General features: G+C 43.4%; 2 protein-coding genes across 6 annotated transcripts in view; one reads left to right on the top strand and one right to left on the bottom strand.

The window, feature by feature from the left end:
• flot1b (flotillin 1b) overlaps positions 1 to 20,357 on the top strand; it is a 20,883-nt gene extending 526 nt beyond the window's left edge. The window contains exons 2-13 of one of the 2 annotated variants that reach the window (XM_035162704.2): positions 361 to 411; positions 1,053 to 1,128; positions 2,368 to 2,458; positions 2,633 to 2,776; positions 2,907 to 3,026; positions 3,349 to 3,444; positions 3,536 to 3,688; positions 3,832 to 4,013; positions 4,095 to 4,140; positions 4,389 to 4,526; positions 4,712 to 4,876; positions 20,054 to 20,357. In XM_035162704.2, the coding sequence (XP_035018595.1) occupies positions 369 to 411; positions 1,053 to 1,128; positions 2,368 to 2,458; positions 2,633 to 2,776; positions 2,907 to 3,026; positions 3,349 to 3,444; positions 3,536 to 3,688; positions 3,832 to 4,013; positions 4,095 to 4,140; positions 4,389 to 4,526; positions 4,712 to 4,876; positions 20,054 to 20,074 (1,275 nt within the window). In that variant the 5' untranslated portion in view covers positions 361 to 368 and the 3' untranslated portion in view covers positions 20,075 to 20,357. Of the gene's footprint in view, positions 1 to 360; positions 412 to 1,052; positions 1,129 to 2,367; positions 2,459 to 2,632; positions 2,777 to 2,906; positions 3,027 to 3,348; positions 3,445 to 3,535; positions 3,689 to 3,831; positions 4,014 to 4,094; positions 4,141 to 4,388; positions 4,527 to 4,711; positions 4,877 to 4,978; positions 6,460 to 20,053 lie in introns of those variants that run through there. The other variant, XM_035162703.2, reaches the window with a different exon arrangement.
• The window catches only part of ddr1 (discoidin domain receptor tyrosine kinase 1), a 39,993-nt gene continuing 21,052 nt past the window's right edge, over positions 6,857 to 25,797 (bottom strand). For 2 of the 4 annotated variants that reach the window (XM_035162600.2, XM_035162601.2), the window contains 14 exons: positions 24,123 to 24,225; positions 23,141 to 23,327; positions 20,051 to 20,300; positions 17,654 to 17,806; positions 16,994 to 17,050; positions 15,292 to 15,452; positions 14,645 to 14,852; positions 13,520 to 13,639; positions 12,036 to 12,337; positions 11,782 to 11,909; positions 10,297 to 10,494; positions 9,931 to 10,198; positions 9,552 to 9,701; positions 6,857 to 8,860 (listed from right to left, as the gene is read on the bottom strand). In XM_035162600.2, the coding sequence (XP_035018491.2) occupies positions 8,720 to 8,860; positions 9,552 to 9,701; positions 9,931 to 10,198; positions 10,297 to 10,494; positions 11,782 to 11,909; positions 12,036 to 12,337; positions 13,520 to 13,639; positions 14,645 to 14,852; positions 15,292 to 15,452; positions 16,994 to 17,050; positions 17,654 to 17,806; positions 20,051 to 20,300; positions 23,141 to 23,327; positions 24,123 to 24,225 (2,426 nt within the window). In that variant the 3' untranslated portion in view covers positions 6,857 to 8,719. The remainder of the gene's footprint in view (positions 8,861 to 9,551; positions 9,702 to 9,930; positions 10,199 to 10,296; positions 10,495 to 11,781; positions 11,910 to 12,035; positions 12,338 to 13,519; positions 13,640 to 14,644; positions 14,853 to 15,291; positions 15,453 to 16,993; positions 17,051 to 17,653; positions 17,807 to 20,050; positions 20,301 to 23,140; positions 23,328 to 24,122; positions 24,226 to 25,797) is intronic. The other 2 variants (XM_035162603.2, XM_035162602.2) reach the window with 2 other exon arrangements.

Here is a 25,797-nt window from a genome sequence, read left to right as displayed (position 1 = left end):
GAGGCTTTGGCCTAAGTGACACAGACACGAGTGGATTATTGGATTATTGTCTGTGAGTCGTTACCAGACACCCGAACACCTTTACACCCGAACAACTCTTAGAAAGAATCACAAATCCTTTAGATAATGACGCCCAATATGTCAGCCAATGCTTAAATGTGAATGTAAATCTAATCCCAGGATGGTGCCACTGAATTAAAATGCGCACATGAACCCCAGGACATCTCATTTTACTATTTAAAATGTAACTTTAATGGTGACAGTCAACAAATCATCATGATGCCATTTTGTTTTGAGCTAATTAGTAATAATTCTCATACTTTGACAAAGTCTTGAATGTATTTTTTCCTCTCAAATCAGGGATCAAGATGTTCTACACGTGTGGACCCAATGAAGCCATGGTGGTGTCTGGTAAGAGGCTTTTATGTTGAAATGTAACGGTAAAAGAATCATGTCATTTTCTAATTTGTTTACAATTCTGTACTAATCTTGTGTATTGAAACAAGGATCCTTGACAGTAAAACCCCCCCTTTAGTATTCAATGCCACTCGATGTAAAGTGTTTATGTTTACAGTAAGATATTTGCTTTTAGTCTCTTGCCTTTATTGAATTGTTGTATAATTATTCCACACAGAATGATTAGAAAACCAGAATAGTCCCTGTTGGGTAAATAAAACACTGTATTGTGGGTAGAAACTACTGCAGGTCATTGTTTTATACATAATAATAGCGCTTTATATAGACTTTAAAAAGAGTCACATTTGTGTACAGAGGAACTTTGTACTAGTGTCATGTGGTTGTTGTAATCATGCCTTTTGATAAGTTGAGCTTGTGCAACACATACCGTCAGTTTGAAGTAAGATGGGAGTTTACCCACTTGCTGAAACGTGCAGTTTCCAACAGTTATGAATGAAAAGCAGTACTCGCGTTGTTGTAATCCAGGGATGAAATGTCCTCCACCCAGCTCCTCTACACACAGAAACTTGGCTGAGTATGGTAGTGTAATGTTTATGTTATGTGCCCCCCCCCCACCCCCCTCTCTCTGTCTCCAGGCTTTGGCCGATCTCCACCTCTGATGATTGCTGGAGGACGAGTGTTTGTCCTCCCGTGTATTCAGCAGATCCAGAGGTGATCCTCTTTTCTTTTCTGTCTCTGTTTCCCATATCTACCAGGGATAAGTCCAACATAGCTGCCTGACGTGATGTCTGTCAGTTACTGGGCAGCTGGTCAGTAGCAGGGGGGCTGATTTGATTTCCTCCTCATGTCGTTCTTGCTCTCTGTTTTATGTTTCCACTGGTTGTTTTTCAGCAGTGGGGCGGTATCAGTAATCAATTAGGGTCAATTGATATAGTTCTCATTAATACCCAAATCAATGGGTATTAAAATGTGTATATTTAATGTTAAGGTTTGCTAGTTAATTCTCTTGCTTCTCTTTATTTTTCTCTCCTCCCCCTCTTCCTCAACTTGAGCCATGGCTGTATGGAGTTTTGCGCCAATTTTTATTCAAGCGTGTGGTCTTTCATTTTGAGAGCATTATTTTTTCATTTCCTATTCTGATTTTGTAATGCTTACCCTTAAAACCCCGCCCTTCCATATATAGTTTGCTCCTGTGCTGCCTTGCTCTTGGTCATAAATGTTTTTCTGAACTCATGATATATTGTTGCTGCATAACAGTCCTGTGCTTGAGTTTGAGTCCCTCTCCTCACACTCAGGCTGCTTCTGTGTGCTTGCAATTTTTTTTGCTGTGGAACGACCCTGTCAAAATTAACCAACCAATAGAATGTAGAATGTCAGGTTTACAATGTCCCTAATGTGCAGTGACTGTTAAAGCCGGTTCAGAGGATCACTCTCCAGCACGGATCACCCAAATCAAGGGCCACGTATTTAATTTAGATTAATGACATCAAATTTAATTGGCAAACTCTTTAGTATTTGCAACATGGGAGAACATGTACGTATTGTTTATTGCCAACTTATTGCTGCTTTTCCGTCTGACAGCTAATGAGGTTGCACAGAATGGCTAACCACATTCTACTTCTTGTTGATTTGAACAGGAGCAGAACAAACATGAGCGAGGGTGGGGTGATTTGTTGTTTTTGAGGGAAGGCAAAATTGAAATGATCAGATAATGTCCTTACAATGAAAGACAATGCTCTTGAATAGAGGAATAGGACAAAGCTAACTCCATACTGCTGCAGCTGCATATACACCATGGTGTCACCACGTGTGTTTGTTTAAAAGCACTATGTAGTCCTGTTATTGTGACTCCATGCCATTACAGTCACTGTGATGAAACATGTAAATAACATAAGCACTACTGTTCTTGTATTTCATCCTTTACACTCCTCCTTTTATTTTATGCCACAGAATCACACTCAACACCCTGACTCTGAATGTGAAGAGTGACAAAGTCTACACCCGCCATGGTGTCCCCATCTCTGTCACTGGCATTGCACAGGTATGACATTGATAAGAGGACAGAAACACTAAGACTTTACTAAATTGAGTCAATAACTGCATTACATTTGTTTTTCTGCAAAAAGTTAATGCTTTTTAAAATCAATACTCCATCTTTCTCACTGCCATTTGTTGAAAGCTGCTTTATAACATTTCCTTTCCTGTCTTCTTACAGGTGAAGATCCAGGGCCAGAACAAGGAGATGTTGGCCACCGCCTGTCAAATGTTTATGGGGAAGTCTGAGGGGGAGATCGCCAATATTGCACTCGAAACATTGGAGGGACACCAGAGAGCCATTATTGCTCATCTGACTGTTGAGGTTTGTACTGACATGGACACTAACCTAACCACTAAGTGATATAAACTGTATTGACACTAACTTAACCACAAAGATATATATATAAACTGTATGAAATTCCTGTAATGAATATATTAATCTCTTCGCGCAGGAGATCTACCAGGACCGTAAGAAGTTCTCCGAGCAGGTCTTTAAGGTGGCCTCCTCTGACTTGGTCAACATGGGAATCGGTGTTGTCAGCTACACACTCAAAGATGTTCATGATGATCAGGTACCTCATGTCTGTTCGGGCTCAGGGTTCGGTTCTGTGAACACAGATGACACAAATCTGATGATTCTATTACTGGAGCAGCAGGAATCTGCAGTGTCACTGTAAACCCACATCTTTGTTATATGGAAGCTTTTAGCCGTGGATGAGTTCCTCTGTTACAGTAAAGCATTTAAGGGATTTGTATTGAATCACTGCATTAGTTATGAATTAGGCCATGGCCCTAAGTGCTTCCTTGGTAACCACACCATCTCTTGTCTATGTTTGTCTAATCTTTTTATTGCCTTGTCTTATAGTTGACCGTCTGTCTGTCTGTCTCTTGCAGGACTACCTTCACTCCCTGGGTAAAGCCAGAACAGCCCAGGTGCAGAAGGATGCCAGGATTGGAGAGGCTCAGTACAAACGTGATGCTGTCATGAGGGTAAAATACCCTCTGTGGTTCTGTCCTGTCATTTTACCTGTTTGCTCATGTGGATGGTCCTTATACTTAAATCAATTTATTTGATCTACAGGAGGCTAATGCCATGCAAGAGAAGGTGTCTGCTCAGTTAAAGAACGACATTCAGATGGCAAAATCCCAGAGAGACTTTGAGCTGAAGAAGGCAGACTATGACGTCGAGGTCAACACCAAGAAGGCTGAGTCAGAAATGGCCTATCAGCTTCAGGTACAGTCAACATGACCTGATCTTCTAGTGCTATGCTGACAGTTCACATCATCATCCACAGGATTTTCCTAGTAAAATTTGTACCAAAAGGACCTATAGAATATGGGATCTGAGTTTAATTGTTCTTCTCCTTTCGTCACCAGGTGGCCAAGACAAAGCAGCGCATCGAGGAGGAGAAGATGCAGATTCAGGTGGTGGAGCGGACACAGCAGATTACTCTGCAGGTTCAGGAGATCATCCGCAAGGAGAAGGAGCTGGAGGCCCAAGTCAAGAAGCCGGCAGAAGCAGAGAAATACCGACTGGAGAGGCTGGCGGAGGCAATGCGGTGAGTATTAGAGTGTTATACTGTCGTCTCACATAATTTGCAGTCACAGAAGAGTCGCTCATTCTCTCTTCTCTCCTGCAGCCTGCAGCTCATCATGGAGGCTGAGGCCGAGGCTGAGTCCATCAGAGTGAGTGCTGCCACTTTTTCTCTCCTTTTCTGTTTCACATTTTATTCCTCTTAGTGAGAAATGTTTGAAATATTTCCTCCCTTTCCAAGCTAATTTGTCATATTGCTGCTACACTTACTCCCTGTGGTTAATTAAATGTCATTTTAATTCTCTATTCCTTCCAACCTCTTACCAAACATCAGCAAGCTCAGGACTGGTCACCTTGTACCCGTCTATTGTAAGTCTAACTATAATTTCTGTGTGTGTAGATGAAGGGTGATGCTGAGGCTTTTGCCATCGAGGCTAAGGGTCGTGCTGAGGCGGAGCAGATGACCAAGAAGGCCGAGGCCTTCAAGCAGTACCAAGATGGAGCCATGGTGGACATGCTGCTGGAGAAACTGCCACTGGTCAGTCAGACTGTCATGTGTGGATGAAGGGATAATGGATAAACAATATTAAAGTTGCATGATTAAATACTATGTGATTATCACGATGATATGATATTTAGTCATACAAATCTCACCTTAATTTCCCCTGAAGAATGAATATCCTCTTTAGCGTATTGACTTCAGTGTTTTTGTTTGACCTGAAGATGGCAGAAGAGATCAGCAGGCCCCTGTGTGAGGCGCAGAAGATCACCATGGTGTCCAGCGGCGGCTCCGAGGTGGGAGCAGCCAAACTGGCTGGAGAGGTGCTGGATATCATGACCAGGCTGCCGGCCGCTATAGAGAAACTCACTGGAATCGACATCTCCCAGGTATGCTGGAGTGTTTGTGTGGGGGACTGAGAGGTAACGTACGAGGCTGAACCACTGGTGCAGGCGGTCATAATTTCACGGTTTCTTTCATTGATTCCACAGGCTGGAGTCCAGTCCACCCGCGTGCGTTAAGAACACAGGGAGAGTCGAAGTAATCGGGAAGAGGCGTCACCGTTATTCAGACCAGGAGCTTCACGACCTGTCTGATCGTCTGAATACATGCATGTGTTTCACTTGTGTCTCTTTTGCTGGTTCCTCCTTTATCTACTCGTGATGGGTTTTTAGTTCCTCCCCTCTGTGGTTCATTTTCCTTTTCCTGGTCTGAGTTGTCGTTTGTTCTGCTGATTACAGCAAAAGCAGCTTCAGGGGTTTGGATTATCGATGAAGCTGCTTTGTTTGCCCAGAGGAGAGAAAAGCCTCAGCCCTCTTTAGTCAGTGTTAGTCCAAATAGAAGTTCCTGTCTTTGTCTTTTGATACTTGACTTTCAGAATAAGTTCTTACTGCATTCAGACTCATTTATCCCTGCACTGGGACGGAGTCAACAAACTCTTGGTCTTTCTTTTTTCTTTTTAACTTTTTAATGTGAAACAGGTTTATTTTCTCGGTGCCTTTCAATTCACTAAATGCTGCTGAGCTCATTTTTATCACAGCATGACCTCATAATATTGTCAAAGGTCGTATTGTTACAGTCAGTGTAGTTTTAACTTTGTTTTGTGTTTATTATAAAAAGTCCGACAGGGCTGGGGAAGTCTTTGTGGTAACTGACTTCTTAACTGGGCCCAAAGTCATATCAGTTGTCATGTGAGTGGAAGGATTTAGTTTTTTGGGGGGGGGAAGAGAAGTGGTTGATGGAAACGAGATATTGAGGTTTCCTGTGAAAAGCAACGAAAGTACGTTCCAGTGGAAAATTTTCTTGTGACACTATATCTTTGCTGCAGTGTCTTCTCTTGTGTTGATCATCATATGACGAGAGTAAAAACACACCATTACTTACTAACCAATTAACCCAATTGCTTGCTGCCTGTAGTTTGAAATGACACACAGGAGATAGTATGATTTATCTGTGGTAGTGATTTTTATATTACACTGATGCTGGGTTTGGAGGATCTTGGCTGGTTTTATGTCTCTTTGCTGAGGGGGGTATTGAATCACAGCCTCTGATTGGGGGCTGACTTCTTTCTTTTTCCTCAGATGTCTTTGTATCTGTCCAAAGTTTTCCAGCTACCAAGCCTTATGCATTTTGTTACCCTCAAGTGCCTGTTGAAAACTCCCCAACAGCCAAGTCAAGTTGGCTTCTCCAGTAATGCCTATTACACCTCTGTCAGGGAAAACTTCAGATTACTAACCATAAGCCATGAGCCATCACGGCTGTAGACGAAAGCCAAATCAGTTGATACTGCTTTTGTAGGTTCTTGTGACTAATCTTTGTCTTTAACAAACTGTTGTTGCATGTTTGTCTCTTAAATTGATATAAGGAGTTAGTAATTATATAGTGTGGAAGTCAGATGCTAGTGTCAAATATTAAAAGATGTAGTTAATGTTCTATGATACCGAAGAAGACAATAAAATATGATTTAATCACAGATACTTGTTGGTCTCAGCTTTTGTGCGCCGGCAACATACAGTGGTCGGAGGCGTTACGTTTTCGCAGTCTGTGATCAAGGTCACTGTGACCTCAAACTATTTTTTTGCCCCGTGAAAATGTTATTTTGAGAACGCCTCGAGAGAGTCCTTTCAAAGTTAACACAAATTGTTACTTTGTCTTTCGGATTAACTGATTAAACTTCGGTGATCAAAGGTCTGGTGGGCGAAGGGATATGAGCACAGGGCAGACATTTTAGATTTACCTTAAAATTACTAAATCAAGGTGACTGAAGTTTCATTAAGATCATCTAATGTCTTTCAGACCAAAAGATTGGTCCGTGAATCAGATGAATCAAAAATAAAAAACTTTAGTTGCAGCCCTACAGCACAACTTGATTTATTTGAAAAGGTTAACTTTATTAAAACATCTACAAAAATAGACGACACAATGAATTACAATGGCTTCAAGGTAGCAAGCGTTCTACAGAGATACAGAAGACCCCAAATGTAACAAAGAGCTTTCTATATATTAGTAAAGGAAATTACAATTCTGTCCTTATTATGTACATACTATAATGTTCAACTTCAAAGAAACTAAAAGGCTGAAGTCAGACATCAAGGAGTGTCTAAGTACATACAGTATATATATATATATATATAAAAATATGGGTTTAGTTGAACTACAGTGTATCAAAAATGACTTTAAATGACACGACCATTCACAATTAGTAAACGTGGGATTTACTAATCTCCATCACCTCAGGACTCACTTACAGTGCGATACAATCAGTAAGGTAGATGCATCGATTCTACCGCGGTCAGCTTAATGTACGAAACATAACACAAGAGGCTGATGTTCACATTCACACTAAAACCAGGACCAGCATCCCCCGTTTGAACAAGGCCACCGACTGTGCTCCTCGAAATGGTTTGATGAGTGAACATAAATTCAACACACTGACAGTTTCAGAACAAAAAAGGGTTTCATACATCTGAAATGAGATGAACTGATGGTGCCATTCCATTTTCTTTTTTCAAAAATAATATTTTACATCCAATGGTTTGGCAACGCCTTGGTGGAGAGGATTTAAAAAGGCAAAGAGATTATGTCCTTTTATAAAAGACATCTTGCGATGAGTTTTCATCTCCACTGGCAGATCACTGCAGGTAAGATGCATCAGAATCCACATCGACAGGAATCATATCGTATCAGGCCCCTCGGGCAGAAGAGTGTCCATCATGGCCGGGGGGGCAGGTTTGTAGGATTTAAAGTGCAGCTGATTGTGGAATTTTACGTATATCCTTGCCTGGGTCAAAACCATATATATATATATATATATATATTTAAAAAATCACCAATACACCTGGAGATGCCCCGGCGGTTGCTCCAGCTGGCAGCATTGTCTCTCTGCTCCAGTTTGTGCGTCACATCTGGATCGGCAGCGGCTGGCTCACCTCGTCTGAGCCTTTGTCCTCGGAGCTGAGAAGTCTTCTTGGCAGGGGACACTGTTTTTTCTTCTTAAAGATGGGGTTCGAGTACTTCTCTGACTACAATGGGGCATCTGTAGCAGAGAGGGGGGGGGCTACTGGTGTCTCATCTGTTTGATGACGGGTCATCAAACAGTTCTACACAGCGGAGTTAACCATCAGCCATGTCAGAGTGTCAAGATCTTCTCTTGGATTAATTTGTGTATGAGATCATTGAATCTCACTGATGTAGAGTGGGCGATACATACTATTAATACTAAGACAATCCCTGTGTGTGTGTTGAGTGAAGAAAAGTCATGAATCCTTACACCTGTTCATTTCCTAACTTGCTGTGCTCATGGTAAAAAGTATTTCAAACATTTTAGCTTCTGCAACTTTCTGCATTTTCTACAGCGCTGAATCACCAGTCACACAAACCCTGCTCGTACCTGAAGTATCTGAGAAGAGAGAAAGTTCCTACGCACACTGAACCCACCACCAACCACTGAAATGTAGCTTGCACTGATTAGTATCTAAAGCTGGCATTAGCTTCGATTTTGGGGTTGAGGTCTGAAGAGGAAATCAACCGAACCAGCAGTGTATCAGCCCCACCCCCCTCAAAAACTATAAAATATAAAAGCGAACAACCCACTTCCCCTCTCATCTGCCTCTGCTGTGCAGCACCTCACCGACCCAGAAGCTAACCCACTGCAGCAAGGACGCAAAAAAATGCACTAGAAGTTTCCCCTCTGTGACGTTGTATCGCATTCCCACGATTCTCCGAGTCGCTCTTTACACCATGTTCATTGCGTCCTCGGTGAGGAAGGAGTGGATGTCGGCGAAGGACGGGCGGAGCTTGCAGTCTCTGTTCCAGCAGCTCAACATGAGCTCGTAGAGACCCTGAGGACACACGGCTGGCCTGCTCAGATACACCTGCGAGAGAGAGAGAGAGAGAGAGAGAGAGAGAGAGAGAGAGAGAGAGAGAGAGAGAGAGAGAGAGAGAGAGAGTTTTTTCAAAGTCTGGCATCTTTTCATAAATAGTACATCCAATAATAAGAGCGGGCTACATGTCTTTGAAACAGGGAGAACATATAACTCCACACAGAAAGACCCCAGCCGAAGGATTTGAACCAGGAACCTTCTTGCTCTGAGGCCACAGTGCTAACCAGGAATAATAATAATACATTTACTCATTATGAGTGCAAGCTATGCATCATATCTGTTGGTAGATATGATGGATGTGTTTGGTGATTTGTAGATAAATATGACTTAAAATCACGTCACAGAAGTAAAACTATACAAATATGTATTTGTGAGGATCAACTTTGTAGCTTCTAACATCTTCATCAGCTGAACAGAGCAGCCACTAGAGGGCATCTGGTATCATGAAGTTCCACAGTCATGTGAAGTCGGGCTCTGCTGGCAGCTTTCAGTGACATCTATTACACTGTGAAGCCCAACTACAGCCTGGTGTGAGAACATTTTAGAAGAGTAGAGTACAAACAGTAGATATAACTATGAAGATGCTTATTTTAAAGTCTGCTTTCTGTCTTCTGGAAAACAAAAGAATGGAAATTAAAGGAATTTATATTTCAGCTGCTCCTGTGGTGTGTGTGTGATGTACCTGTCTGCCCTGGTCTCTGAAGAACTCGCCAGCGTTGTCGATGACTTGTTCATCTGTGAGGTTGGAGTACGGCTGCTCCTGACAGACGCTCAGCATCTCCCACAGAGTGACGCCGAACGCCCACACGTCGCTGGCCGTGGTGAATTTACCCTGGGAACCACACAGATCAACTCCGTCACCTTCATGTACCAAAATTATTCTCAAGACATCAATTCTTGATAATATAATTTAAAATGTGATCATGTCCCTTGTTCCTTCAGTAGTTAAGCATAACTACCTAGCTTTGTTTTAAATAAAAAAAAATAATCATCAGTATAAACAAGTATATATTATAAATTCTCATCAATAACTTATCAACAATCCTTTCCAGTCCTCTCACCATCAGGATACACTCCCAGGCCATCCATCGTATTGGCAGCACCGCTCTGCCCTGGATCCTGTAGTAGTCTCCTGCGTACAGATTCCTGCTCATGCCAAAGTCGGCTATCTTGATGTGGCGCTCGCCGCCCTGTTCTTCCCCGCTCTCGCCCTTCTCGCCTCCGACCAGACAGTTACGCGTGGCCAGATCCCGGTGCACAAAGTTGAGGGAGGAAAGGAACTTCATTCCTGAAGCAATCTGGCTGGCCATGGAGATGAGGGCTGGGTAACTGTGGGAAAAGACGGCCGATAGAGGGAACATTAAATACATCACTAAATGGCCGTGTGTGCATTTATATGTGTGTGTACGTGCAGACTCTAGTCTTACCTGATGGTCGGGGTGTTGTGTGACGGCCCCGTCTTATCCAGGAGCACTCGGTGGGACAGATACTGGTTCAAGTCTCCACATTCCATGTACTCGGTGACCATGCAGAGCGGGTCGCTGCTCACACACACTCCGAGCAGCCGGATGATGTTCGGGTCCTTCAGGCGAGAGAGGATCTTCACCTCTTTCAGGAAGTCGTTCCTACGAGGGCGCAAAGGAAAAGTCAGATACAAAGCAACACTTTTTACATTACTACTGAGTAAATACCAACATTACAGAGCAAAACATTTCTGATACCAATATATTGGCCGGTTATATATATTTTAAAACGGCAATGATTCCTGAGATGTCATTATCAAACCCATATGGATGGATGTAATGTGTAATGTAATTGATGCATAATATTTTACAGTTCAGCCATTGACCTTCCATTAAATAAATGAAAAGAAAACAACAAATATATAGAACATATATTAGGACAATACACATTTGTATCATAAATCTAGAAACACAGATACACATCTTTTCTTCATTGTTTATTCTGTAAATTAAAACTTTCCATATCAGCGCCTGTTGTCAAACACAAACACCGACACCATCTCTGTGAAAGGCTCACATCGGCGGTTTTCGCCGGCCAACTGATAACTTGGCCGAGCTCTAGAATCAACACCCTGGTCTGTAGCTCTGTGGTCCCCCCCCTCTGATTTGTTTTGCTGGTCAATATGTTTGTGTTGCTCCAGCCCTCTCTGACCTTCCATACAAACCCTGTGGACAACCGCTCCTCACACATGGGCGGACTCTACTTGCCAAGCACAAACTGTGTGGAGAGCCAAAGTAAACAAGCAGCTGGTGAAGTGAGTCTAACATCTAGAAAACCACAGAGAGGCAGATACTTCTTCTCTCGGGTTCTGAGGGACCGAACCAAAGTATGAGAACTATTGGACGTCTCTCCTTTGCCTCTGCAGGATATGTTATGGAGAAGGAACGAGAGGAATCTGATTACTAACACAGCAGCAATATTATATGATGGCTGATTGGTTTGGAAGCTACTGTCTGTCCTCTGAAGGTCACATGTAACCTCAAAATCACAGTTGGAAGTAAAAATTCTGGTACTTTCCCCCAAAATCACCCTCAGTATGAATACCCAAATATTGATTGACACCTCAAAGAAGTCTATCAAATTCACTTACTCCTGTCTGTCACCTCTACATATTCAGCTGTAATTACCATAATAAATGTATCAGTGAAGCAGCAATTCTTTCACTAGTTGTTGTTCCAAAAACAATATAGAAAGGACAATTTCAACTTCACAGAACCCAATCCACTGATCGCAGGTACAGGTCAGTGCTACCAAGTATTTTTATATTTCAGAAATAATGTGAATGAAGCTGCAGTTTGATGAAGTCATGAGAAAATGTGAGAGAGGACATAAGCTGTTAGAAGAAAAACTGAATGAGTGCAGGCTCAGCTGTGGATGAGGTCACAGACCTGGCGTTCTTGGAGGCGTCTGGTCGCAGTATCTTCACTGCTACCAGGAGAGGGCGACCTTTTCTCACGTTGAAGGGGAACTCCAAGTTGGGAAGGTCCTGAGGGTTCTCGATTTCACACAGGTGCACCTTCAACCGAAAACATGCACACATCGTTAAAGCACAATTACCCTTACACACACACACACGCACGCACGCACACGCACACGCACACACACACACACACACGGAAAATATTTTCAGATCATTTCTCACCTCCCCAAACTGCCCCTCTCCCAGTTTCTCCTTGAAGATCAGACACTGGCGCGGCAGCTCTGGCAGAGGGGCAGAGTCGGCCCCCGGGCTCGAGGAGGCCAAGGCGGGTACGGCATACGTGTTGTTACCGCTGACACCCTGCAGGCTCACAATGTCTGCCTCAGCATAGTGGGGGACGCTGGGTGGTAGTGGTGGGGAAACAGGGGGAGAGAGGGAAGGGTAGGGAGGGGAGCCGGGGTAGGGAGGAGGCTCCTCATGAGTGGGGGGGAAACCCTTCTCCATGTCCAGATCCAAACCACAGGCTGGAGGGAGAGGAGACAGACAGGGTGGATGAAACAGAGGGATTAAACTAAAATAACTGTGTGATTAAAAACAGCTTTGTTTTGATTTAAGACACTTAATGAGTAAAATAATGAGATGATGACAAGTTGTTATGAAGGGATAGTTTGGATATGGGGAAATTCAATTTGACAAAAACCAAAAAATGACTTTCAGAAATATATAGAGGTATAATAGAAAGAAACTAGAATTGCACTCAGTAGAGCAGATACGTCCACCAAGGCCCAACAACTCCACACACTCAAAGATATCTGAAGGTTCTGTCCAGTATGTTCAACTGGGATCTTAGTTCAAACTGATTTCTGTCTGTTGCATCAAGCAGCAGCTCATCCTGTCAAAACCTGCAACAAATAATACAACAACTCTAATGGTGGATGACTACAGCTGCTTCAAATCAAATCCAGTGTTTCGGAACTTAATTAGAATCTACTGACATTTTTCACAAAAAATAACTAATAAATAACTAAACTTAATAAATGATTAATTAAAGCCAAGCTCAACACAACAATGAGCACTTGAACAGACACCACTGTGATGACAATGATCTAAAATGACAGAAACCATTTTTAAGAAAAATCATTGACGTGTACTTTGACGTTTTAGTGGATTTATGATCTATGCTGTGGCCAACCACCAGGGGGCAATCAAGACGCTTTGGCTTCACTTTTGTAGAGCAGCCATGTTGTCCATCTTATATACAGTCTATGGGATAAGTAAAACTTTGACCTGCTGGTGGCACAAAATAAAAACTCAGGGGAGTCACCAAACTCAGTAAGATTCTCCACAGTTGTTGAGATATTTCAGTCGACACCAAAGTGGCGCACGGAAAGACACACACTGCAATCGACAGACCCACAACACAGGCCTGGGTAAACAAAGGAGTCTGAGTTTGTGTACAAATTCCCCAAATACCAAACTAACCCTTCAAACAAAGCACGAGTCATTTCGAGTGGTGAGTGAATGAGAGTGACTAATTATGTGAGTAAGAGGAGGAATGATGAAGGTCAGACACATGCAAAGTAGACTCATGGTACAGTGTCTCTTCTAGATCTACATGGGCGCTTGTGACACCCCTGCTCTGGATAGATAAAGAAGAGAGGCAGGGGCCCCCCCAGGCTGTGTTGGCCTGGTCCAAGGTGTCTTACCCTGGGGCACATTGAGGCTCTTTTCCTGAGCCTGAGCGGTGCCGGGGACTACCAGGGGTCTTGAGCCTTTTCTGTGATCTGACAGGAGCAGGTGATAGGCTGGGTTGTTTAACAGCAAGGCTGGGAGGGCACACACACGTAACACACACACACACACACACACAAACAAACAAACAGGCACGGGACGGGGTGGGGGTACACACGGGTACCATGATATGGATCACACACACGATACAAAGTGGCACGTGACACAAAACACAAACACACAAAACGGAACACAATAATAACAACCATTAGCATGACAATGTTAGCATATCCATTATTATAAAAGGAGAGGAGGTGGGTTGCATTGACATGGAGCACAGAACAGAAGAGTGAGATCAGGCAGAGTTAACATCACTCAGGCCACAACCAAACATAACACGAACCAGTGAAATAATGTTTCTGTTACTCGTGTTATTTCAAACTCGCACAGGCGCCCAGTAAAGACACATGCAGACCTCCTGTGGTGCAATGCAAGTGAAGGAATGCCTTTTCTTTCTTTACTCCTCTTTTTCTCCTCCCTCTTTTCTTTTTCTTCCCTTCTCTCGGAACAATAGCTCTTTTGTGCCCCCTCTGCGCTGTGCATCCTGTTAGAGGCGCTCTTCCTGGCAGGGTGGTTTGATTTACTTTTGCTTGGTGTGGTGAAACACATCGTAATACCAGCGTTTTCTTGATTATGCATCGCCACATTTTTTTCTCCCTTGCCCGTTCCGCTCTTGAAATGAGTTTTCTTATTGATATGACCAACAGAGACCGCAGAAGCACGGACACGGGCATGCAAATGAAGCAATCTGTCCAAACCACATACACCATTGTAGAAAATTAAATACTATATGGATTTTTCCACATTTTCCACTGACTCCTGCCAATTGTGTGCAGCTGGTTCTAGATCAGTTTCTGCCACCATGTATTTATCATGTGGTATGTTTTATTTAACATCAGCATGTCGACATATTCTCATATTCAAGCTACTGAATGTGTTTTTTGGACAGAACCACTCAGCTATAAGAAATACATTGGACCCAGTAGCTATCAAACATAGCTATAAATGCACTCTGTCATACGTGTGTGTGTAGAAATTACCTGTGCTGTCTCTTTGATCCCTTGGTCGGAGCAGGGCGCTGGGTTCCTGGTACTCTCCCTCTCCCTCCCTGTCATGGTCACGGTCGTCAGGGAAAGTATGGATGCGCTGGTAGCGGCTCGAGTAGCTGTGCGTGTTGTTGATGACCACATTGTCCAAGGGGACTGAGAGGTGGACTCGCAGCTCGTCACCGGACAGGCTACCCTGGGCCTGTAATGGCACGTGATAAAAGTGCAGCGTTTGAATCCCTCAAGCAGATGGTGATCAAACAGTGGAAACAGCCTCTAATCTTTGAAACAGTTAGAGGTTAATGTGAAATGATTCTCCACATGGAGATATAGGGGTCGTCTGCCAAGAGACAGTTGTTATCTCAGCTCGCCATCAATCATTTTAACTTGGTTAAAGGGGCAGTTTAACTTAATTATATAGTTAATGAAACTTAGCTTTAAGCCACACAAACTTTATGTCTTTTTCCTCCATTGTAGCAGGTTTGTCTCAAAAACCAAGACTCCATGGTTAAATACTACTTTGGGTAAATAAGAAAATATTTGGGTGAAGTGACTCCTGCAGGTAAAGCACAGTTACAACCAAATTACAAACTCTAAATAAAGGTGGAATTAAAACATGTGTCACCTCAACTTTGACTGACCTTGCCCAGTATCTTTTTCCAGTACTGTCTCCATAGGATGACAGCTATCACAGCCAGCAGCAGGAGGATGATGCCCACCAGGCAGCCAATCAGAATTGCCGTATTACTGCTGTCATCCTTGGCCACAGGGAGACCAGCTCTAGGAGTCACAATCTCCGATCCTAGAGGAGGAAAATACAGGATGAAGTGGCAAATGTTTTTATAGCTGCTTGAAGACTTGAACTGAGGTCCAGATATTTTCCTGAACTTTTCCAGAGGGGCTGGATGTGAGAACACAAATGTCGGAGCCACTTGCTCCGGACAGTTTGTGGAACTTTACGTGCCAGCCCCCTGGTGAAATGTGTGGAAAATATCCGATTGAGAACACAGGAGGAAAATGTTCAGAAATATTCACAGTGAGCGAGTGGCTGTTTTAATGGTTGCAAAACTTTTGAGAAAAAAGAGGTGCGATACAAGTAGAAGACGTTGATGAAGATGTCAACTTGAAAAGAGAGCAGATGCTGGTGTTGATGTGCTGTAAACAAAAATCTGTAATTTCCACAGCCTAACTTATACTTCATATCCTACCCGGACGCCACACCTGGTCTGATTGTGCAGCAGATATGTTTGCGGAGGTCACATCTGAAAACCGCTTCTGTGTATGTGCTTAAATTCAAGAAACCTGAAGGTATTCATGAGACTCATGTGATGTATGTGAAGCATTGTGCAGCACTGTCTATCTGCTATGACTGTTGGTGTGAGTTTCTGCACTGTTCACACTGAACATTAGCTCTTTCAGCGCAGTCACACACACACACCAGCATGGTTTCATCAGGCTTAATAAACATCTGATGGGGATTGTCTGCGTGAGCGTTCATCCAATCTGCCCGCTCATACCACTGGGACTCTCGGAGCCGGCTGCATGAGAACAGAATGTGATCCCTGTTTTGCTTCTCAGCAGCTTTGTAGTCTACGTTTAATCAGAATCTTGTACCTCTCTTTCTCCTCTGAGGGTCAAGTGGGAGATGTGTTATTTAAACAAGGGACGACAGAGTTAAAACCACATTCAGAGTAAAACTGGCTCAGTTAAAAAGACCAAAAATCAGGCATTGAATACAATACATGGTGCTTTAATGTCCATGCATACACAAATACACACCCTGCAAGCACACACTTGTACACATGCATTTTACCAGAGAAAATTTTCCACACCACATTTCTACAATAGCAGGCAACGCATCCCTCCCGCTCTCTCTCTCTCTCTGTCAATTCAACACCATGCTGATGCGGGTAATAAATAAACCCAAACAAAGCCGTCCAACCACAGCCAGTAACAAGGACAAAGCGGCATACACGCCACAGAAAAAACATTTCCAGCCTTTTAAAAAGCCTGTTATTGTTTAGCTGAGAAGAAGAGAGCGATTCCCCTGGAAAAAGAAGCATGCTGTTTGTTAGACCACAGGAAGCCAAGTTGTTATTGTACATAAATATAATGTACTATAACAGTGTTCGCCTTTTCCCTACAGCTGCACTGTATATCTCCACACCCATGGGACAGAGCCCAGTGCCAAAGCCTGCCCCTGTAAACCCCCCTCCATTATACTTCATACTCCACTGAGCAGTGGGACAGTTTTAAGATGCTGGAGGAGGGCCAGAGAGGATAGAGCGAGCTCCCCTCCCTCAGCTCATCCCGTCAGTTTTTTTTTTTTTAGCTCTTTCTCACCTGACAGCGTCCAGTTACCGGTAGTGTCCGTCATGAAGGTGGAGTTGATGGGGGCTTCTGGAGGAGCGAGGGATGGACAAAGGAGGAATGTGTGAGAAGCGGAGAAGACTCAAAGGAGAGTGATGAGGAGAGGAAATCATGGATAGCAGAATTTGGGATTATTTAATAAAAGCCAGACCAACATGTTAAAAAAAAACAACGAAAGAATTTGAAGAAAGTTATAACATTTGACCTCTATTTTCTAGCCAGATCTCTCCTGCACTTTAAGTACAATGAAATCTGTGAGATAATCATCTGGCATCAACTTTAGGTTTAGTGAATCTTGGCTCAGAGCCAAAGGATTTTAGAGTTTGTGATAAAAAGGCTCGTCAGACGTGGGCCCCCTTTGGCACCGCCTTTCCTTTTGGCTCTGCTTTAGAAACATGGCTTGGACACACTGCCAACATGCTCACACTCATCACAACTGCAGGGAAGGAGACGGGCACGGTGACAAGAGGTGATGAGGCAGAAGAGAGCGGCACGGAGGGGCCGATGAAGCAGCATGGTGGGTGATGAATGGATAAAACAGAGAGAGAATGGTCGTGGAGTGGAAGGATAGTAAAGAGAAGAAGATGTGGGGGTGGAGAGCAGGAGGAGGAAGAGGAGCGCTGCAGGACTCACCAGAAGGTTCAGCAGTGGAGTTGGTGGAGTTGTGGCTCCATGTGGGTGACGAGGACGTGTGGTTAACAGGAGGAGCAGAGGAACTGATGGCGGGAATCTTGGGAGGATTAGGAGGAAATGAATCAGGCTCCGTGACATCCTCCTCAAACGGTTCTGGATAAGGAGGAAAAGAGACGTTTTAATAAGAATGAATCATGTTACATATGTTTAGGGGTTTTGTTCTTTGTGTGAGGGATCTGGGCGTCCTCAGCTGTTGGGAAACAGTATTTATGGTCACAGCTTGTTGCTTAAAAGACTTTTCATTTCCGGAGAAACAATTATGTTGTTTGTGACAGGGAATTAATGAGTAACTTACTGACAAATGTGAATGACTGTGTTAGCTCGCAAACCAAGTTCCGACTAACTGTTGCTGCTTTAATCATTTACAACACATCAGTGGTTTAACCGTTCATTGCAACAGAAAGTGTGGTTCTGCTCATGTGATGTTCCAGAGAAAATCCCACCAAGCATGACCGTGTCTCTGAGTCTGTGACATTAAACATTTAACAAAGATGAACCAACATTAACTAGGAATTACAGCACTGCATATGTATGTCTTTGCCAACCAATGCAGTGTCAGTGTACAATAAAAATAATCCATTAACTTCATCTTCGAGTCTTCGAAAGAAAGAAAATGGGTTTGCAAGGTCACAGTGATCTTTACCTTTGGCCTTGGACCACTAAAGTCTAATGAGTTCACATGTGAGTCCAAGTGAATGTATGTTCTAAATTTGAAAAGATTCCCTGAAGGTGTTCCTGAGATCTTGCGTGCACATGGCAAACATGTGGTTTGTGAGGTCTAAGGTCACAGTGACCTTGACCTTTGACCAACAAAATCTAATCAATTATTCCTTGAGTCTAACTGAAACACAACGCCTCCTGCCACTGTCGCCACCATAAACATATTCAAACCGTATAGAGAACTAGAGACTAAATGTGGATCAGCTCTGGTCAGTATAAGTTCATACTGGATGATTGGTCATTTTCATTATTTGAACTGGAACATTTATCAGTGGTCTGGCAGGAGTCCAGCCACCACACCACTGCTGGGTCGAGTCATTTCAGCCACCTGAGAACAGTGTGATTACCGAGCACTTTGCTGATTCTTATCACACCACAACTGACAGTGTGTTTGAGAACAGAGGACAGTTTAATTAGGCAGCAATCTCAGCTGTAGAGCAACAGACGAGGCCCCAACCTGACTTCCAATCAGATAGGTATAATCTTTAGAGGAGATATCGCTGCACTTGGTGCGTTTCAGCCTTTAAACTGGGAGATAGTAAGAACACGGCAGCAGCTGGAGGGACAGGCAGACGTTTTTAGACAATAAACACTTTCTAATTCAGACTCTTGATACATTTGGACATAGATAAGGAGGGTAGAAGGAGTAACGTTTGTGGAAGGCCAGTTTATTTACACCTTTCGACTCATTTGGTAAAAATGTGTTTGTGTATCCTAATGTTTTCCCCAAATCTGTATTCCATAAAGTACAGCATTACAATTGTGCCAAGGACAAGACAATATTCTTGAGAGTCAAAAATGCTGATTCCTTAAATCAATTAAGGTCTGAAAAGGGTCAGAGTTAGAGAACAAATTTAGCTCATCAGATTGCTGAGTTTCACTTCACTTGACTCTGAGCATCCTAAGAATACTAATTAGTCGTACACTAAAGCTGCTTTCAGACATGCACTGAACTCATTTTCCTGATCGAGAATGTCCGAGTCAGTTGCTCCAGACATTTTCCAGAACTTTCCTTCCCTAGTAAAATGTCTGGAAAATGCCAGACTACGAACATGTGAGAATACAGCAGGAAAATGTCCAGAAATTTCACAGCAAGAGAGCTGACGTTTTGATTACGTTTGGAACACGCAACAGATGCAAAACTGGAAGAATACAAATACACATAGAAGACGCAGACAAAGACGTCAACTTGTAAAGACAACGAGATTCGCCACTTGTGGGGATGTGGGCCGACGCGGGTGTCGATGTGCTGTAAACCAAAACTAACGATTTCTGCTGCAAAATGATTACGTCATGATCACCCAGGCGCCATCCCTCGCCTGAACGGCCCGGACATTGTCCTGTTATTGTGAACGAGTCTGACCCGGACAATCTATTCTTGATATGTGTAAGGAAACCTAATTTAAAAGCTCTATAATACATCAATCTGTTTTCAGGTATCTCTTCTTCTGTTGCTGGTGTCTATATGTAGTTATTGTTTAGACAAAGTCAAACTTCTACTGGACCTCCTAGAAAGTGGCTGTGATGCAAGTGCAAAGAAAAATGGTCTGCCAGAGCTACAAAACACATATCTCCCATTTAGAGATAAATAACGATAAATTGATTTCTGTTTCCTACCAGAGAGGAAGGATATCTCGCTGATGAGCAGCCAGCGGTCGGCAAAGAAGAATTTGCAGCGGAGAATCTGAGCCGGCCGGCCGCCGAGCGGCAGGGAGATGGGACGTGAGGAAGGGTCCTTCAGATCCTCCAGGGGCACGGGCAGGGTGAGGGCGGGAGACGACCACGGCTGGAGGATGCTGGGCTTAAAAAGACACTCAACCTTGCTGAAAACTCGGACGCCCTGGGTGTGGCGGTTGTTGCTGTGCACCTGGAAGGAGGAGATCAAGTGTGTGAGGGAAATAAAGAGGACAGATGAAGGAGACAAGATGTGTAATCACTTAAAATCTAAACATCAGAATTAACCCGACCTCTGTGCAAACATCTGGAAAACTCCTGGAAAACTCTAGGCCTAATCATTCATTATTTGCGTAGAGGGAAGAGATTCAATTAACACAAAGAATTAATGATACATCTTCATCCTGTTCAGCTGTAATTGCTTTGGCACGACTTGAACTGAGCAGGACTATAAATGAACAAAATTAGAAAAGAGGCGGGAGGAGAAAGGATGGAGGAAAGAAAGTGTATGACAGACGACTGATGGAGGAGAGCAGAGGATATATCTCTCCTGTTTTTACAAGCAGGGAAAGGCCAAAGAGAGAGGGATCAATAAAAGCTGATTTAATATACGAGGCGTCTTTGTGGCTGGACGGAGGAAGAGGAGCTTGAGGAGGAGAGATGGAGGAAGATGGCGAGTGTTTAAAAGACTGAGTGAGAGGTCAAATCTATAGATCTCAGAGATAGATAATTAAGCAGGAGAGTTGTTTTCCTCTCAAGGAGACGAGGTGGTAAAGAGGGTGCTCTTTATGGAAGCTCATCTCTGCCACTTGGTTTAAAAAAAAAACAACCTTGGTATCTCAAAATAATGAATTAATATATAAAAATTATGACTTGGTGTCTTAACATAATTATTTAGTCTATCAAATAATGACTTAATATATGAAAATAATGACGTGGTATCTTGAATTAGTATCTCAACATAATGACTTAGTATCTTTAAATCATGGCTTAATATCTAACTCAAACTAATGACTTACTCTCTCCAAATAACAAGTAAGTATCATAAAATCATGAGTTAGTATCTCAAATCATGACTTGCTCCCTTATAGTTTCCAGAATTTGAACACAACATTCATCTTTTTCTTTATTTTACTGGCAGAAATGGGCTGCCATACCTTTTAGAGGTTAGCTTTTACACTTAATGCAGGGCCACTCTAAACTAATCCACATGTTCACACACACGCACACACACGCACACGCACACGCACACGCGCACACGATGCAGGAGGAAACAGCTGCACCTGATGCTGAGTCGACATGTAACTGATTCTATCTGGACAAAATGTGCTGTGTTATTGTTGGTAGTGGGTTCTTATAAGTAACAGGAGCGAGGTAATTCACTACCCCTTCAGGGGGTACGGCTCCAATGACCTGCACCAAGTTTTATTTGAGAACATATCACTGCATTCATTAGATTTCACGTGTTTCGACATAAATCTAACCCACATTGTGGATTCCCTCTGATCTTTTCCTTTAGTTGCCTCTTCTTCTGCATGCACTTGCACAGAAAAGTTCTGCATTACTTCCCAGTTATCCCCACAACAGATCTGGATCTTTGCAAACGCAGATCACAGAGTCCTGAGTCCGTCTGTTGAGCGTCCTGTAGGAAGTGCAGGTTGTGGCTGACAAAAGGTCAAAGAGCAGATTTCCCTTTGGGAGAGCGATTAGACGCAGGTTAAGGAACGCTGACCTGCAGAGACAAGTCGTGCCAGATTTAGGTTCAGGTTCCCACTCTTTATTTATTTGACCTGTGTGTCTGACATATCCGCCCTGCCGAGCCAGAGTAACGGTGTGTGTCAGCTGAGGTTAGTTTGGGAAAACCACAGGGGAAAAGGCAGGAAAAACAGAATAAGCTGAGGAAAAACACTTGGAATACCGCAGGGAAAGATTTGAAAAGGTAACTGAGAAATGCTAGAACAATAATGACAATGTGAAAAAAACCCACAGAGACAGAACATACAGACAATTTGGATCTCAGTCAAAACCAGGGCTCTAAAAGATGACTTGTCCTTTGACACTGGATTGGTGCTGCTCCACATGTATAGGGTGAATCCCACCCTAACCGACATTCCAACCCCCATCCAACGAGACAACAGTTATAACTCAAACTGAGTTGCTTCATATCATTATCCCCCCAATCGCTACATAAAGTAACCCAGAAAACCACAGAGACGCACAAACAGAATGTGATGCAACTCAGTGGCACCCAGAGAGAGCTGAGCACAGACGCACTGTCCCATGATAAACAATGGCACATTAAAACTAATTAAATGGCTGCGGAGCTATTCGCGTCAATGTGCTGCTTTCTGGTGAGGAGGCAGATTAACAGAGTCATTGTCGTTTAAAACTCTGCGGTGGGAGTTCATTCTAAAAGGTCTCACTGGTTGGAGCTGCAGAAACGTCTAAGAATGCAAACCACAAAGACATGTTTGACTGGTGCCTAATCAATCTAATCAATGTGTTATTAAAATCAACAAATAGTTCTTTGTTATAACACCAGACAAAAACTTCATGATTTCCTCATTAAAAAAAAATAAAAATCTTAATAGTTAAGAGAAGGAGTTTAAGTATCTTAGGGTCTTGTTCACGCGTGGGGGAAGATGGAGGGTTTGAGTTGGACCGTTTAGATACAGGCAGAAAACGTTTTTAATTTAAGATGCAATGCACGACGTACAACTGAGGACCCCAGATGAAAGATGAAAGATGTGCTATGTATGGCTTTTAAGTTAGTGTAAAGAAAAATTTGATTCCAATAGGATCAGATAGTTTTGCATAACTCTGGTGAGTATTTTGAACCCTGAGCTGCCATGAGATCTGATAAGGGATGAGACGGGGATTTTAGAAAGAGGATTTTCCTGAAGACACAGACACACGCGAACCTCGATGACATCTCTGATTTACAGGCAGCTCGGTGCCGTCTGAGATTCCAGTGGGATAACAACGTCCTCTCACATGCACCATCACACACCAACCCTACGAACACACCCCTACCTGCATGTTGTGGAAGACGCGTGGTTTCTCGAAGTGGAACTCGATGTCCACGCTGCCTTGCCCAAGAGCTTCCCGGCTCCAGCCCAGGTAGTCGTAGCCGGGCCACACCCTCAGCTCCTTGGTTTGTATGAAGTCATCTCCTCCTAAGACGCCGTCACAAAGTTGGCCAAGGCCTCCGAACTGCATCCTGCACACAGAGCGCTGCAATGGTTAACATGGAGCTCCGTGCAGGAATAATTCTCAACGCTGCAAACACTGCTTATCACTTTCTATTTGTAAAGACATTCATGAATCAGCATGAAAAGACGCATGAATAAGAATATTTATATAGATACACATGCAAAAAAGCTGGCAAACACACACACACACACAACTTTTCCTCTTCTCCTCTTCACATACAGTACGTACAAATACACTCTACTAAATACAAAGCAACACAACAACATCATCTAACAGCTCCCCTCACTCCCAGTCTCTCCGTCACACTAACATCTGCTACAAATACATCTGGATTACATCAAAAGTGTTACCTCACCTGCTAGCAAAACATTTCAGCCCCATTAACCACACAGTCTGCATGGGGAGACCCCTCCCCTGAATTCCTCATTCACTCTCCTTTGCCCGCTGCCAAAACATTACAGCCAGGAAACAGGCCTCAAATCCCAGAGCAACTTTAAAGAAATATGTAATTCCCATTCCATTAGGCGGACACCAGAATAAACGATTAAGAAAGGATCTGACTGCTCTTCAGAGCTAGAATATGATGAAGAGAAACTTTAGGAATTCCATTGATCGAGGCACATGGTTGTAAATCTTGTGAATCTTTATCATCATTTGCCAAAGCTGTGTTTTAATTTATAGCCAAGACTTTAATGTCTGTACATTTCCATGGAAATAAAATCCCAAGGAGCAGTTTATGGGCATCTGTGGAAATGAGATGCTAAACCATGGTGAAGAAGCCTGGAGCGGCCGGATATCTTACCCCTGCTCAGTGCTGCCGTCGTAGGTGGAGTCATTCAGGTAGACGGACATGCCAGGAAGGTGCATGAGGTGACCCACTGGAGCCGTGTACGCCTTCAACCCATCTGAGTCACACAAGGATGAAAACATATTCAACATCAGTGATGTGAGTGTGGAAATAAAACAGTTGTTTTTGTACTTCTCTATTTAAGAGAATATATCTGTCTGTTTGTGGCTTGGATAGCCAGAGAACCATTCATCTTATCGGTCTCAAATTTAGCTCATGTATTGTTGAAGGCGACAGGATGAGCAGTGTGGAATTTGGTACAATTTAGACACGATATGTTCAATATTAATTAACTTTGAATAAACAGACGACCAGCGTTCTAAGGCGACGGCGGCTGGGACTCATCATCGTAAGGGACGCCGATCACGGCAACAGCATGTTCACGACAATGGTTGATGATTAAAGAAACGAAAACTGATTTTCCAGTTCGGGGTTCTGCATACTGAGTCGAGCTTCACTGAACTTTGAATAAACAGATGAACAGTAGCGGTGGTGGCAGCCTCAGGGTTCTGTGGACGGTGTCCAGCACCAGGTCTTTACTCGCCGCGGCTCAATTTCTGAAGGTCACTTTTACAGTTTCAGAAAGAAAAGCTGCAACCAGAATCTCAACAGACCAAGCAAACCGCCCATTCCAACCAGACATGTTACGAACGGGCACTGCACCCGTACCTTTAATTTGCAACGCTTTTCATTTTATTCATGAGCAGCCACATGTTGACTGAGCCAACATTCAGCAGTAATCACGGCTGCAGGGAAAAGGCTACAGCTGCTTTTTAAGCAGTAAAACAAACAGAGGTCCGCTGATCAGCCTGAGTCACATTAAACAGTGAAATTTAAGCCTCTGCTCTCAAACATACAGCGAATCAACCCAGTTCCTCAGAACAGAGGTGACGCCAGCAACGTAGACTACAGCCCACCGCTCAGCTACCCATAATAAACAATGCTTAGCGTACGTGTGTGTGCAGTATGCTCTGTTTGGACATGACTGAGTGGTTATCCTCTCAGATGTGCATCTCGTGTACCTGCATGAGGGTCAGGCGGGTCCATATTGGATGTAAAACAATAAACACAGGAAAGACACTTTGGTGCAATACGATCTGATACGAGACGAGAGGCTGAACGTGCGTAAAACTTGACATTCTGTAGAATCCGCGTAATCTCTGGCATGTGGATAAACTGAGGTGCACGGCCTCAGCATCCACATGAGAGCATATTTTAGAGACGGTCTTCCCTGAAGACACAGACCGCAACTCGAGGCTCTTAGCCCCTGTGACAGCTCTGATTTACAGGCAGCCTGACGCTGTTGGAGGGAGGAGGATGGGGCAGGAAAGGAGGTGAGCCAGTCATAAATACTCAGTTAGTCAGTGTTGTGCTTCGGGAAACAGGGAGACCAACACATTCATCATTGTGTGGCTTCTTTTATCTGTGCAATCCCCTCTGAGGCTATAAAGTTGATGCAATACCTCAAATCGATGCAAGGGGATGCATGGCAAAAACTCGTAATTATTACCATCATACAAATCCCCCCCTTTCCCATCTGATACAGGAGTAACTCTCGGATGATCTTCGACATATGAAATTTTATCGGAATTATCAAGATCTGGAGGGCATGCCTCAGTATATACAGACC

The sequence above is a fragment of the Hippoglossus stenolepis genome, chromosome 8, assembly GCF_022539355.2.
Source record: "Hippoglossus stenolepis isolate QCI-W04-F060 chromosome 8, HSTE1.2, whole genome shotgun sequence".
NCBI lineage: Eukaryota > Metazoa > Chordata > Actinopteri > Pleuronectiformes > Pleuronectidae > Hippoglossus > Hippoglossus stenolepis.
The sequence above is the reverse complement of the archived record's forward strand: the minus strand, read 5'-3'. Positions and strand labels throughout refer to the sequence as shown.